We start from the raw sequence: 13,691 nt of genomic DNA, 5'->3' as shown, positions 1-13,691 counted from the left end.
TATCTTAAATACATATAACTTTTCAGACAGATTTAATTCCATACTGTTTATATAAGTTAACATAACCTTTTAAAACTTTTAAACTTTTAGTATATTGCTTTCATTTCTTGGACAGATTTTAAGATGCTCATATATATACTTTCTTACAGACACCACAAAATAATTTTTTCTACGCTGGATATATACGGCCTTGCCCGTCAGAGGGTTAAAGATCAACGAAGTTTTTTAATCATTGAAATCATTCTCTTTAAAAATTTGATTATGCATATGGCAGCCACACTTTGATGACCTTATCACCCATAAAAAGATAATGTTAAGCAGCAGTTCAGAAATCTCTTGAATCAATTGCATATTCGTAAAGAAAACAATAGTAACATATGATGGGATTTTATAATATAGAAATGTAAATATTTTGAAATAAATAAATTAAAATAATCTTAAACTGATAAAAATGCAATGTATTTTGCATCACTATTAAAGTAAATACATGAATAAATATGTCAAAGTAAAAAAATAAATAAAATGAACCTCTAATGATGGCGATTCACTTTGATGGACAATGTAGTCCAATGGAATTTTTAAGGATGACATTTTCTTATTTACTAGGGCCATAACTTTCGAAGTCTGTACAACATGCTTTGATATCAAAGGCATATATTTTACCTGAAGAAAAAATAATTAATACATTACTTAATAAATAACACAGAATAATTTACTAGTTCTTATAACAAAAGAAAAAAAAAGAAAGATAATAGCCACAAAAAAATATACAGTTTTACTTCCACTGGAAATATCTGATTAAATATTATCAACCCAGAATAAATTTTATATTATTAAACATAAGATAATAAAATTCCAGGATAAAAAATCTATTATTAATTTTTAAAATAGTATCAGCAAGATATTTAATTATACTCAAAATGTTTTACTCCATTTGTATACAACAATGGTTTTGAAGATGATTACATTCAGTTACTTCAGCAAATCATGCAAGGGCTGCTCAATGGAAGAGATGCCTCTATGAATCATATTTGAATGGATACTGGCTTATATTTACATTACACATGAGAAAATTACAAGAACTCCCTTGCAGCCATTCCTGTTCATTAGGACTTGACCTTGGGTCAAATAGAAAATTCAGCTAAAGTAAAGTTTGTCACACCAATTTGTCAATTTTGTTGTTTATCGATTTTATTCTGGCAGTTTTACTTTTATTATTAGATAATATTATTCTGATAACTTGAAATAATGGGATTACAACATATTTCTCTCTCGGTCACATATTCTCTGTTTTTGATTGCTACTTACTATTTTAAAAAGGGTTATTTTTAAATAGGAAAAATTAAATTCCTCTTATTTTCACGACATTGAAATGCTTTTTTGGGATGCACATTGAAATTTCAACTGTTCTTGAGCAATCATGATGCCTGTGCACAATTTCAAGTTTGTGCCAAACTGTTATGTTTTTGGGTGCCTTCTGATTACCTACATCTCTGATTTAAACACATACAGCACCAAATCTTTAATACGGACGTCCATAATCCAGAATGATCTATAATCCGGACCTCAAAGCTACAAACTTTATGTGCATGCGCATAATACCTATACACACGTGCATAATACCTGTACGCATGTGCGTGATACGTTTACGCATGCGCATTTAATGTATAACGGACGGTATAAGCTAGGCTAAAATTATATAATTATCTATTTCAGTTAATGTTGCAGATAGTGTTGTTCCTTAATCTTCTAATTGGATCTGGCTTATTATTTTTTGAGGACTGTTAGAGCAATTTTTTAAAAAGTAAGCTTGAACTTTCGATTATGTCAAAAAAAGTTTCTGATTCTGGAGCTGCCAAAGGATCTACAAAGCGAAAGCATGTTTTGATGTCCATCAAACAAAAAGTGGAATTGCTGCAAAAAATGGATAAAGGCATATCCTTTGTTTCTCTAACCATTCCGAAATTTGTTTATCAATTTCACACTGCTCTGTTGGGGGGGGGGACTTCACGGCGCATAATGAGCTGGAAGTTGATCTGTCAGCACTATCCTCATCTTCAGGGCAGATGTTTTTATTTTATTCGGCTTATAATTCCTTACTAAATGCAGTATTTCATCTCGATGTACTCTGTCTTTGATATGACTTAAATCAAATTCCTCGTCATTATAAATATTACGAATACATATCAAATAGTTTTCTGGTTGCAATTTTCTAATTTCGACTATGCATAATGTATGCTTTATGCATGCGTGCGTTGAAAGAAATGTTTAATAAAGTAAATAAATAAATATTAAGCTTTTTTTTTTGTGAATTTTGATACCCTTTAGATCACAGTTGCTCTTTATTTCATAAATTACGGTTTCATATTTTTAATTTTATAATTTCTGCATGCCACCTTACCAGATTTAAACTGATGATCTATAATACGGAAAAATCGATTTCCTTCCTGACGGATGCATTAAGTTTTTAAGAATCTTTGGAATGTCTAATGAATAACTAATTCATAATGAATATATGTCTAAATGTCTAATGAATAACTGGAATTGCCCGACGAGTCCGGATTAAAGACTTTTGACTGTACTGCACTTTCACTTACTTTGTGTTCCCACATAAAACTGTAATTTCAGTGCTTTCTACTGCACTTATAATTACTCTATGTGCATTATTGTGATTTAAATATGCATTCAGATACGCCAACCACTTCAGCGGACTCAATTAGCTCCATACAAATAAGACTTCCCTTTGGTAGACAGGAGCATGACAAATTCTTCTACTCCCACTTCCAGAATAGAGGCTATCAATCTTGTTTGGATTAATTTTAATTTGCTAAATTAGTGAATTTATTTTCATGGATTGGTTCTGCACTTGATTTGCTTATGCTTCTGAATTTAAATGATACTGTAGATTAGTTCGAGAATTAAATCTTTTATAGTTTGCACATCTTTAAAATTTTTTAAAAAAATTTTGGCTTTCTTCTCTTTTTTTTTTTTTAATTTTGGCTTTAAATTTGCTTTTTTACTTTTATACGTGTTTGTTAAAATTTAAATTTAAATTTGTTTAAATTTATTTGTGAGCAATTATAGTTATTCATTAGACATTCCAAAGATTCTTAAAAACTTAATGCATCCGTCAGGAAGGAAATAGCCAGCTTTGTAAATACAGTCCACAACACAATAGCTGAACAAGAGATATTTTACGCTCAGCTACAGGGGCAAATCCAGGCATTACAACAGCAGCGCGATACTTTGAATACCATTGCTCCTACTACACCTGTTACGGAACTTCCTTCTATTACAGGAGATACACAGTATCAGACAGATACAAATGAGCTTCTTTTCACTGAAGTTCGAAAGAAAAAACGCCATACAAAGCCGCTTGAAAAAAACCAATTCGAACACATATTGCTAATTAAGCCCAACAATACAGATCGAACCCCTGAGCAGGTTAGGATCCAGCTTACTTCCAAGATAAGCGCAAGAGCCATAGGCATAGTGGTTGAAGAAGTTCCCCCTACCGGGCTAAGGAATTGCTGGTGTAATGCACTGCTCGGGAGCACATATACGTGCTTCGTAAATCAATAGAAAAAACACCTGCGCTTTCTTCAACAGTTTCTGTGAGAGTTCCCAGCATTCGAAAAACTTCAGTGATAGTTTACGGTGTGCCAGCCTTGGCCACAGCTGACGATATAAGTGAGGCTTTTGTGAATCTGGCGCCATCAGTTACACAGTCCCACATAACACTAAGGACATCCGTACCCAAGTCCCCAGGTCATAACAATTGGATTGTAGATATTCACACCAGCAGTTCTGACCTTGTAAAAGACCTCCCCGTGTTTTAATTGGTTTTAGCTCATGCACATTCAGACAATTTTTAATTAATTACATAGCTAATTTTGCTCTTGTTAAGAGCTGTTTTGTAAATTACGCTTTATAGCATTATGCCTTATTTTTCAGATTTATAATATTGTATAATAAGTGTCCAAAATGAAATTTTATAATATGACAGCGAAAAATAGAGATGTTTTATTTTAATGTTATTTTTTAAATTTCAATATATTACCATTATTTTAATGAAATTTATCAATGTGGTGATGTTTTAAAAAAAATCGTCGAAAAAATTCTCAGATCTCTGAATTAAAAATTTTCTATAGAAACTGATCTTAAAATTCCCAAAATGTTGACATGTCGCCAAATTTAGAACCCTTTAATAAAAGAATTCACATCCTCAAAAGCGAAAAGTTTTTTGATTTCTTTATTAGAAAAAATGAATTTTGAAGTGCTTATGTTTCACTTCTTGTTTAGAAACTTGAGTATCCCATCATTTATATTAGAAATAGAAACAAATTAGAACTCATTCAAAAGATAACCATATGTGTCAGTGAATCGCCAAAAATATTCCTCCAAAATGCTAATTCACACTCAAAATGGCAGTTATAAAAACAGACAGAAATTTCAGATGATTAAACTTAAGGACCTCCTGATGAATTTGTCCAAAATTAAGGACTTTTAAGGACCAAAAATCGATTCCAAAAAATTTAAGGACTTTTAAGGAGTCTTGAGGATCGTACGAACCCTGGTTTCTCCATCTTATAAAGGAATCTCCAGAGATGCCAGGCTGCAACAAAAAATGCAGCACAAATTATAATGGAAAATAACTTTCCAATGGCTCTACTGCAAGAATATTACATTGCAAATGGAAAAATTGTAGGCACGAGTTCTTTCAAAGTATTTCAGTGAACCAGTAATCTAGCAGCAATAGTGTACAACGGTCTGCTTAACACCATTACTAACGCAAAAGGGTGAATACTGAAACACCATTCAGCTTGAGAGCCCTAATGGGAAGATTGCTTTCACAAGTGTCTATATTCCGCCGTCACATGATATCACATTAGCACTGACTGACCTAGAATATGTAGTTGCACTTCTGGTTTGTAGCAAAATTGTTGCAGGAGACTTTAATGCCGCAAGCCCTATTTGGGGCACACCGGAAGGAAACAGAAGAGCAGTGCCAGTTCTGGACTTTATAACATCCCATGGCCTGACGATAATTAATTCAGCTGACAGTCTTCCAACTTTCTGGACCACACGGGCAGAGGGCTGGCCAGATTTACACTAGCAACTACTCCAATTTACCCAAGAACAAACAATTGGATGTCTGGAATGATTGCTCATCATTAAGTGACCATCGTTTTATTAGATTCAACATTGACTTAGAACACCAATAGGCAGTTAAAAATAGATGGAAAACGAAATATATAAATTTCCAAAAATTTGGCAGCTCTTTAGCACTTCATCGTTCTCATTTAGTAGCAACCTTTGAAAGTGCGAGTGATGAAGAAGAGCTCGATACGGCATAGAATACGATAATAGACACATTGTAGATGGTCTGTGATAAACTACTTAAAAGTCCAAATAAAACTCCATGTTAGTGGCTGAACGGAGTCGAGTTCGAGCCCTTAGGCGCCATTTTCATGGTTGCCGTGATTAAAATGAAAGAGAGCACTGGGAATGATATAATAGGAATGATATTCAGGAAAAGTTGTGCAGTCTACAAATGGAAGATTTCAAAAGCTAAACTGACATGTTACCAGAAATATTGTACGAACGCAACAAAAAATTTGGTAGACTATTCAAAGTTGCTCATGTTAAGGTCTTCAAACCAATCAGTCTAACTACGTCAATCTGTCAGAATGCCAACACTAGTTCCCAGATAGTCACACATATACTGGAAAAGATTTTCCAGCATGATGACCCCCATAAAAACACTACAGCGCAGAAGGAAATACGAACTAGTATTGAAAAATACAGTACAAAGTCTGTAATCCGATGTCCATTATCCGGAATGATCTATAATCCAGACCTCAAAGCCACAAACTTTTTTTTTTTTTTTATGCTTTACACATGCGCGTTTAATGTTTACGCATGCGCGTTTAGCACAAAAAACGAAGCAATTTAAACAATTTGCATTGAAAGAAATGTTTAATAAAATAAAAAATATTCAGCGTTTTTCGTAAATTTTGATACCCTTTAGATCATAATTGCTCTTTATTTCATAAATTAAGGTTTAATATTTTTAATTGTATGATTTCTGCATGCCATCTTACCAGATTTAAATTGATGATCTATAATCCGGAAAAACCCTTAATCCGGAATCACTGTCCCGACGAGTTCGGATTACAGATTTTGTACTGTATTATACTTCGTCGATTGCTGATTTTGAGCCTCTTCCAACAAGTAAGGAACTGAATAATGTAATTAAGAAGCTTAATCCAAGTAAAGCTCCAGGTCCGGATGGGCTTGATAATGGCATTCTCAGAACTATGCATAACAAGCATCCGGCAATACTTTTCTCCTATTTACAGGCATGCTGGAGAATTCAACACTTTCCAGAAGGCGCAATAATAGCAGAAGTTAACCTCTTCCTAAAGGGAAATAAAGATCCAAACAAGGCTGCTTCTTATAGGACTATCCGCCTGCTCCCAGTCATGGGAAAAATCCTAGAAAGAATAGTACTTCAAAGACTGAATTTTTACATTCATGGTAATAAACTCATAAATGCTACGCAATATGGCTTTACAGCAGGAAAGTCAGTGGATCATGCACTGAATCAGTTTAGAACACTTAGAAACAAGCAGAATAAACTGCATACTGTTCTAATCACCATAGACATTCCAGGTGCCTTCGATTCGTTGTGGCAGCATGACGTTTTGAAATGTCTCAAAGATATCATTTGTTCCAAAACTTTATTTGATTTGATCTACAGGTACCTGAGTGAAAGATGAATTCAAGCTACAACGGGCAGATACGCCCACATGCAAAAGGTGACAAAAGGCTGCCCACAGGGCTCCTGCCTAGGTCCACTTCTGTGGAAACTGGTAGCAGACACCACACTCAACCTGTTTGATGATGATGAAACATCTTAAATAATAGCGTATGCTGACGACTTCTTGTTAATTTCAAACGGTCACAGCCGTAAAAGTTACGAGGTAAACTCTCAAAAAGCGTTAGACAAAATAGTCCGCTGGCCCAGTGAACATAAGCTCAGAATTTCAAGAGCAAAAACAAAAGGAATGCTAATTAGCCCAGGAAAAAGGCACGAGCGTATCCCATGCGTAAACCTTCATGGCAGAAACATACAATTCGTGAGACATTTCCGCTACTGGGGTGTGATTATAGATGACAGATTCTCCTGGCTCCCTCACATCAAGGATCTTAAAGAAAGGCTGCATAAATTTTCTAATATAATGCAGAGAACAGCTGCTGCTAACTGGGGTGTCTCCTCGCAGATGCTCAAAATATGGTATGCCACAATCGCTGAGCGCATAGCTCGTCATGGCGTTTCCATATGGGCTAGCAATGTGATGATTAACACGCAACATGTATTGAACTCCGCACAAAGACCATTCCTTCTGGGCATCTACAGAGATTTCCATGCCTCTCCTACAATTGCATTAAATGTATTGGCTGGGCTTCCAACCCTGCACTTGATAGTACAGAGCAAGAGTGATCAGACTAAAACAAGACGTTACTATTTGGAGTAAGCCTTATGAATCCTTGGACTACGAGAATCACATTGCCCACTCTCCTTGCCACTCTGCATACCTTGATATAGAAGCAAACTGTAATTCTCCAAGTGCATTACAATCCTTAGCCGTATATAGTGATGGCTCCAAAGAAGAACTCGGGACTGGCAGTGCCTGGTGTGCAATGGGTGATCACATAATCCATTCCTGGGCTAAGAAGCTTTATCCCAGCGACTCTGTGTTTCAGGCAGAACTTATAGCCCTAAAGGCAGTTCTGAACTTTACTGGTAACAATATCAGGTATAAAGTAATTTTCATAGACTCAATGTCAAGCTTGCAGGCCATCCAGGACAGCCAAAGTAGACATCCCATTGTCAGAGACATACAAAAACTAATTTTGATTCCTGTAAGTCTGAGGCACCAGCTACAGTGGGTTCCAGCACATACAGGGATTACAGGAAATGAAGCAACGGATATGATTGCGAAAGGCACAGCCAATGAACCCCATGTGGGTAGCATTGGAGTGCCCCTCCCGCACTCATATCTGAAAACTACTCTCAAATGTGAACTAATGAAGCAGTGGCAAAACTACTGGAAGACAAGCACCACAGGCAGAAGACTGTATGATTTTCAACCAAAAGTTAACCATAATTTAAACAGCAGCTCTTCACACCTCACACAGTATCTGACAGAAATGGCCCATATACAGTCAAAAGTCGTTAATCTGGACTCGTCGGGACTTCGGCGATTCCGGATTATAGATCATCAGTTTAAATCTTGTAAGATGGCATGCAGAAATTCTAAAATTAAAAATATGAAACCGTAATTTATGAAATAAAGAACAATTATGATCTAAAGGGTATCAAAATTTACAAAAAAAAAAAAAGCTTAATATTTATTTGTTTACTTTATTAAACAATTAATTTATTGCGCACACGCATATGCGCAGTCGTAAAGGTCTTACGCGCACGCGTAAATGCCTATGCGCATGTGTCAGTGCGGCGCATGCGCAGAAAGTTTTTAGCTTTGAGGTCCGGATTATAGATCATTCCGGATCATGGGTGTCCGAATTAACGTCTTTTGACTGTATGTCCTATCTTCACAGATTTCATCTAAGAGACAGTGATCAATGTATTTATGGCAGTACTGGTGACCCAGATCACTATCTGTTTGATTGCTCGCACACAGGGAATTCACATTTAAAAAGACCAACTGCAATCAATATGCAGGCATGGTTCAAGAACACAATTAAGAATAAATATGTGCTCAGCCACATAGAGACTGCACTACCATTGCTAAAAGCATTGCTGACAGCCTGGAGCGACTTCTTTCCTTGGACACCATGCCATCAGCAGCCCGCTCCGTACATATATTAATTTATTTAACGTCATTTTTTTTTGTTGTATTTTGTTTTTGCTATTTTTAATTATATTTAATATTATGATTAATACAGAACTCATTTAATGTATTCCACAATTTGTACTTTACATCTGTACCTGATTACTATAGCACATCCTCAATATAACTTTATGCCTAACATGCACGATAATAGTGAAAAGTGTTCCGCTTAGTCTCAGCAGTCCCCACCATGCACCTTCTTTCCATATTCTGGTTCTTATTTCAATGTTCCTCGTTTCCTGGCCAATCCCCGGAGGTCACAACATTAAGCTCTTTATTTATATTTATTCATGTATTTATTTTTAATTCCATCGACGGGATCCAACAGGCTGAAAAGTACCTAACCCAGTGGGCCAGCAGTTCTGTCGATATTGAAAAGAAAGAAAGAAGTGCAAACAGATTGCAGTGTACATGGAGAGAGCAACAATGCAAACCAATTACAAAAGGAATTCTTGCAAAAGGTGTACGTTTTATTCTTTAAGGTATAATATAATCCTAATTTAATACTTTTCTTTTGATATGTTGATAATGTTTGCCAACTCACTTGATAATTTGATGATCTTTTTAAAAAAAGCAACCAAAATCACTAAATTGCACCAAATAAGTAACTTTTCTTGAAAATTCTTTCAATAACAAACGTGCCTTCTAAAAAATAATTTTCAAATGATGGAATACCACGTACAGTACACAATTAAATAAGCAAATACATGACAGCATATAAAATGTTTATAGATTACATGCACTTTTGGTCACCTGTCAGTCTTAATAACATATCAGTTTTACAGCCTAGAAATAGACTGAAGGTTAAAATATCATGACTTAAAGTTAAAAAAATTGCATCATAATGTGAAATTTTCTACCATTTGTTAAAAATGACAATTAAATTACACTTCAAAGCAAGTTTTAGAATACATAACATTGATATTTAAAAATAATGTGATCTTATCAGCAGACACAATAAAGGATAGTCAAAAATAATTTTTTGATTTTACAGTCTATAATACACTAGACATGAATTACTTTTTTCCAGTTTCTGCATTCTGCATTGATGGAGTGAATTACAATCTCAGAATTTAGAAATGCAAAAGGACTGATATGCTTTATTTCAAAAATGGCAAGTTGATAACAACAGTCATTGCAGCAAAAAGTACTTCTTGCAACTGCAGTGATGGGCATGGATGTGTTTAGATTAGGTTATGGTATTTGAATACAACAAAGCATACAAGGATTCTCTGCCAATCTTTAAGAACTTCTTGGGGTAGCTCATATATTCCTTTCCTCATCTTGAGCTCTACAGCCTGCTGCAGGCCACGGCTCTTCTCTGGCAACACAGCTTCCCAATGCTTTACCCTTAAAAGTTTCATATTCTTTTCCACACCATCTAGTGGGTGGTCTTCCTTTTCATCACTTCTCCTATTTTCGAGAAGGTTACCTTTTTAGTAGAAAATGCATCAGCTTATCTATAAATGTGACCTAGCTATCTAATATGAGATGTAATTAAGACACAATAACACGCCGAATAAATACTAATTCAGAAGTCAAACAACAAAAATCAGCGTTATTTAATTTTGTAAATATAACGCTGATTTTTGTTGTTTGACTTCTGAATTAATATGAGATGTGTTTACAATTCTGATATCAGGTTCGTTATATTTCCTATAGATTTCATGGTTACATAATATTCTCAACAGTTCATTTCGTCTCACCAGTCCAAAAAATTTTCCTTAGAATTTTTCTTTCAAATATCAATGGTCGATCTTCCTCTGCCCTGTTAAATGTCCATCGATCACTTCCATACAGGTCCCCAGGTCTTATATAAACTTGTTTTGGTTTTTATGCTAATTAATTTGGATTTAAGTTGGTTTTTAAGTCTATAAAAATATTTCTTGGCCACAGACATCCTGTTTTTAATTTCAATTTAATGCTTGAAATCATTGTATCCATATATTTAAATTGTTTAACAGCCTCAAAAATATAATTGTTGATTATTAACCCACGAGCGCGTGCGCTCTTTTGAGTCCCTGGCTCGTGTTTCTTGAAGAAAAATTTGTTACTCTTCAGGTAAAAGTATTACATTTATGCCAAAATTTTATGATCAAACTTAAAAAATACGCAAATTATAAAAATTAAAATTTTAATTTCTATTAATATTTTTTTACGAAATAAACATTTTTTTAAAGAAATAGACAACCTTAAACTAATATAGAAAAAAAATAGCATAACTTTACTCTATACTGATTCTTTATTTTCTTTATCATCATCATACACAAATGAAGCAAATGTTAGCAACACATTGAACAAAGTGCTGTCGTATGTTCCAGACACAAATATTTTTCATTTTACGTAGCGCGTTTTGGTTTTTCTGTTCTTTTTCGCTGCACAAACACCTTTCCAATTTTTTCTTTTTTTGCGGCGGTTGTCCGTCATCATTATTTCTGGAATAGGCATGCAGTTTTGTCCGAAGTTTTTTCAGAAGGGATGGTATCGAAGCAAGAAATTTTGTTTGTTCCTCGATGAGGCTCAATGCAAGATGTTTCAGAAATAAACGCCTACTTTTATATGATTTAGGAGGATTTTTGGATGACAAAATGAGTATCCTCGCATTTATTACAGCGGTGTTTTAAACAGGAAAAAACATTGCCATAGGCCACCTTTTAGATATTCTTGATGTAGAATATGCAGCTGACATTTCATCAACTACCTCTACAGACCCTTTCGTAAGATTGTAAAATGTTACAATTCCAGGCTTCTTATATTCGCCTGTTTCATTATCAATTGCATTGTCATGATGCATTATTGATAACAAATTCACACATTTATTTTTTTTAGAAACATATGATACCAAAGTTGTACCTTTTTGAAAGGCGAAAATTGACGAAAACACTTCTCGATTCTTACCGGAAACAAACTCTGTGGGTATTCTCTTTTGTTTTTTTGAATTGTTCCGATGATAGTTAGCTTTTTTTTTTTTTTTTTTTTTTTTTTTTTTTTTTAAGAGATCTTTTGCAAGATTGTAACTTGTAATGATATTTCAACCCGATCCATAGAGGTTTCAGCATAGTCTTTTTACAATTTCATTCGGTAAGCTTTTTACACAATTCGGACCTTGCGGTTGTGATCCTGGATAGATTTCCAAGTTCCATGGATAAAGCGTCCTTGCATCAACTAATGCAAAAACTTTTATCTCATATTTCGCGGGTTTATTATGAATATACTGCCTGAAGGAACATCTTCCTCAGAAAGCTTCAAGTTTTTCATCAATTGTTATGAACTCACTGACAGTGTAATATTTCTGGCGGTTACAAAATCTTCAAAAATCTCTCTTTGGGCGCAAGCTTATCTGATTGTTTCCTGATGACACAAGTTCCTATGCCATCAAAATGCAAACATCTTGATAAAAAAAGAAAACGTTTGCAAGACATAGTTTTGTTGAAAATTTCTAAGCCAGTTCCGTCTGTCGCCACAGACTCCGCACATTTACATGAGATGACTTATGAACACCACAAAAATATAAAAGACCTATAAAAGCGTGAATTTCAATTAGAGTTGGGTGATGAGCATCTCGTTCTCTTTGACAGTTGTCAGAAATAGATGCAATATAAATATTTGTATAACTGACAACTTTCAGCAACATTTGTTCATTTAGTAAAAGTTCCGATTCATTTGGAGTCTGCACATATTTTGTCTTACCAATGTTCCCAAGCAATTTACTAATAATGTTATGTGGAGGTGTTCTAATATTAGCTTTAGGCTTTTCTTTTAACCATTTGGGTTTTTTTGTCTTTTCCAATAAAGCAATAAATGTCATTCTCAATTTCATTTTCAGAATCCATCTCGATTTCTGAATCAGTATCATAAGAACTAAAAAATTCATTACCACTTTCATCAATGAATTCTTCACCAGTTGATACATCTTCTAATATTTTTTGCAAACATAACATTTCTTCCTTATAGGATAAATTACGGGACATGTTTGCAGCTTTCTGTATTACCAGAAGTGAAGTACACTGGTGTGCAAAAATTAAGGACGAGACGGTTTTTTCAATATAACTTTGTACAAAAGCTTTCCAAACCAGCACATTTAATACCGTAAGATCCCCAATACATAAGGACATGAGTAATGTAAGCAACACTTACTAAAAGAGAAATCAGAGGGATAAAAAGAAGCTTTATTGAAAAAGTAGCATGGAGCGCAATGCGACGGCAGGCCGAAATATCCCTGTGATGGGTGTCCAGCAAGAAACATCCGGTCTTTAATAGGGGATATGATCTCCCCTGACTGCTAGGCAGGTTTCACAACGTCTGCCCATGCTGAGAATGAGGGTGTCAATGAGTTGTTGAGGCATTGCTTCCCATTTGTCTTGCAGCGCCAATCGAAGCTCCGGAATCGTTACTGGTGGTAAGGTATGAGCTGCCAAGCGTCTGCCTAGAAAATCCCATACATGCTCAATGGGATTGAGAACCGGAGATCATGCCGGCCAATCCGTACGTTCAATATCCTCACTCTCTAAGAGCTGTTCGGCAGCTACTGTGCGATGACATGGTGCATTGTCGTCCATGAAAAGGAACTGCGGACCCATAGCGCCTCTAAAAAGATGCACATATGGAAGAAGAATCTCGTTACAATAACGGGTCCCGTTGACTGAACCTGCGTCGAAGATGTGAAGGTCTGTACGACTACCAAGCATGATGCCTCCCCAAACGAGAACACCGCCACCTCCATACCTGTCCCTTTCAATGATGTTCAAGGGATGATTGCAGCTTCCCCAC

General features: G+C 35.2%; 1 protein-coding gene across 7 annotated transcripts in view; it reads right to left on the bottom strand.

The window, feature by feature from the left end:
- LOC118192245 (malonyl-CoA decarboxylase, mitochondrial-like) overlaps positions 1 to 13,691 on the bottom strand; it is a 90,648-nt gene that overhangs the window by 70,460 nt on the left and 6,497 nt on the right. For all 7 annotated transcript variants that reach the window (XM_085823491.1, XM_085823488.1, XM_085823492.1 and 4 more), the window contains one exon: positions 529 to 663. In XM_085823491.1, coding sequence (XP_085679617.1) covers positions 529 to 654 — 126 coding nt within the window. In that variant the 5' untranslated portion in view covers positions 655 to 663. The remainder of the gene's footprint in view (positions 1 to 528; positions 664 to 13,691) is intronic.

Source organism: Stegodyphus dumicola, chromosome 9, assembly GCF_044657685.1.
Source record: "Stegodyphus dumicola isolate Sdum_Otavi_A_Nest chromosome 9, ASM4465768v1".
Classification (NCBI taxonomy): Eukaryota; Metazoa; Arthropoda; class Arachnida; order Araneae; family Eresidae; genus Stegodyphus; species Stegodyphus dumicola.
The sequence above is the reverse complement of the archived record's forward strand: the minus strand, read 5'-3'. Positions and strand labels throughout refer to the sequence as shown.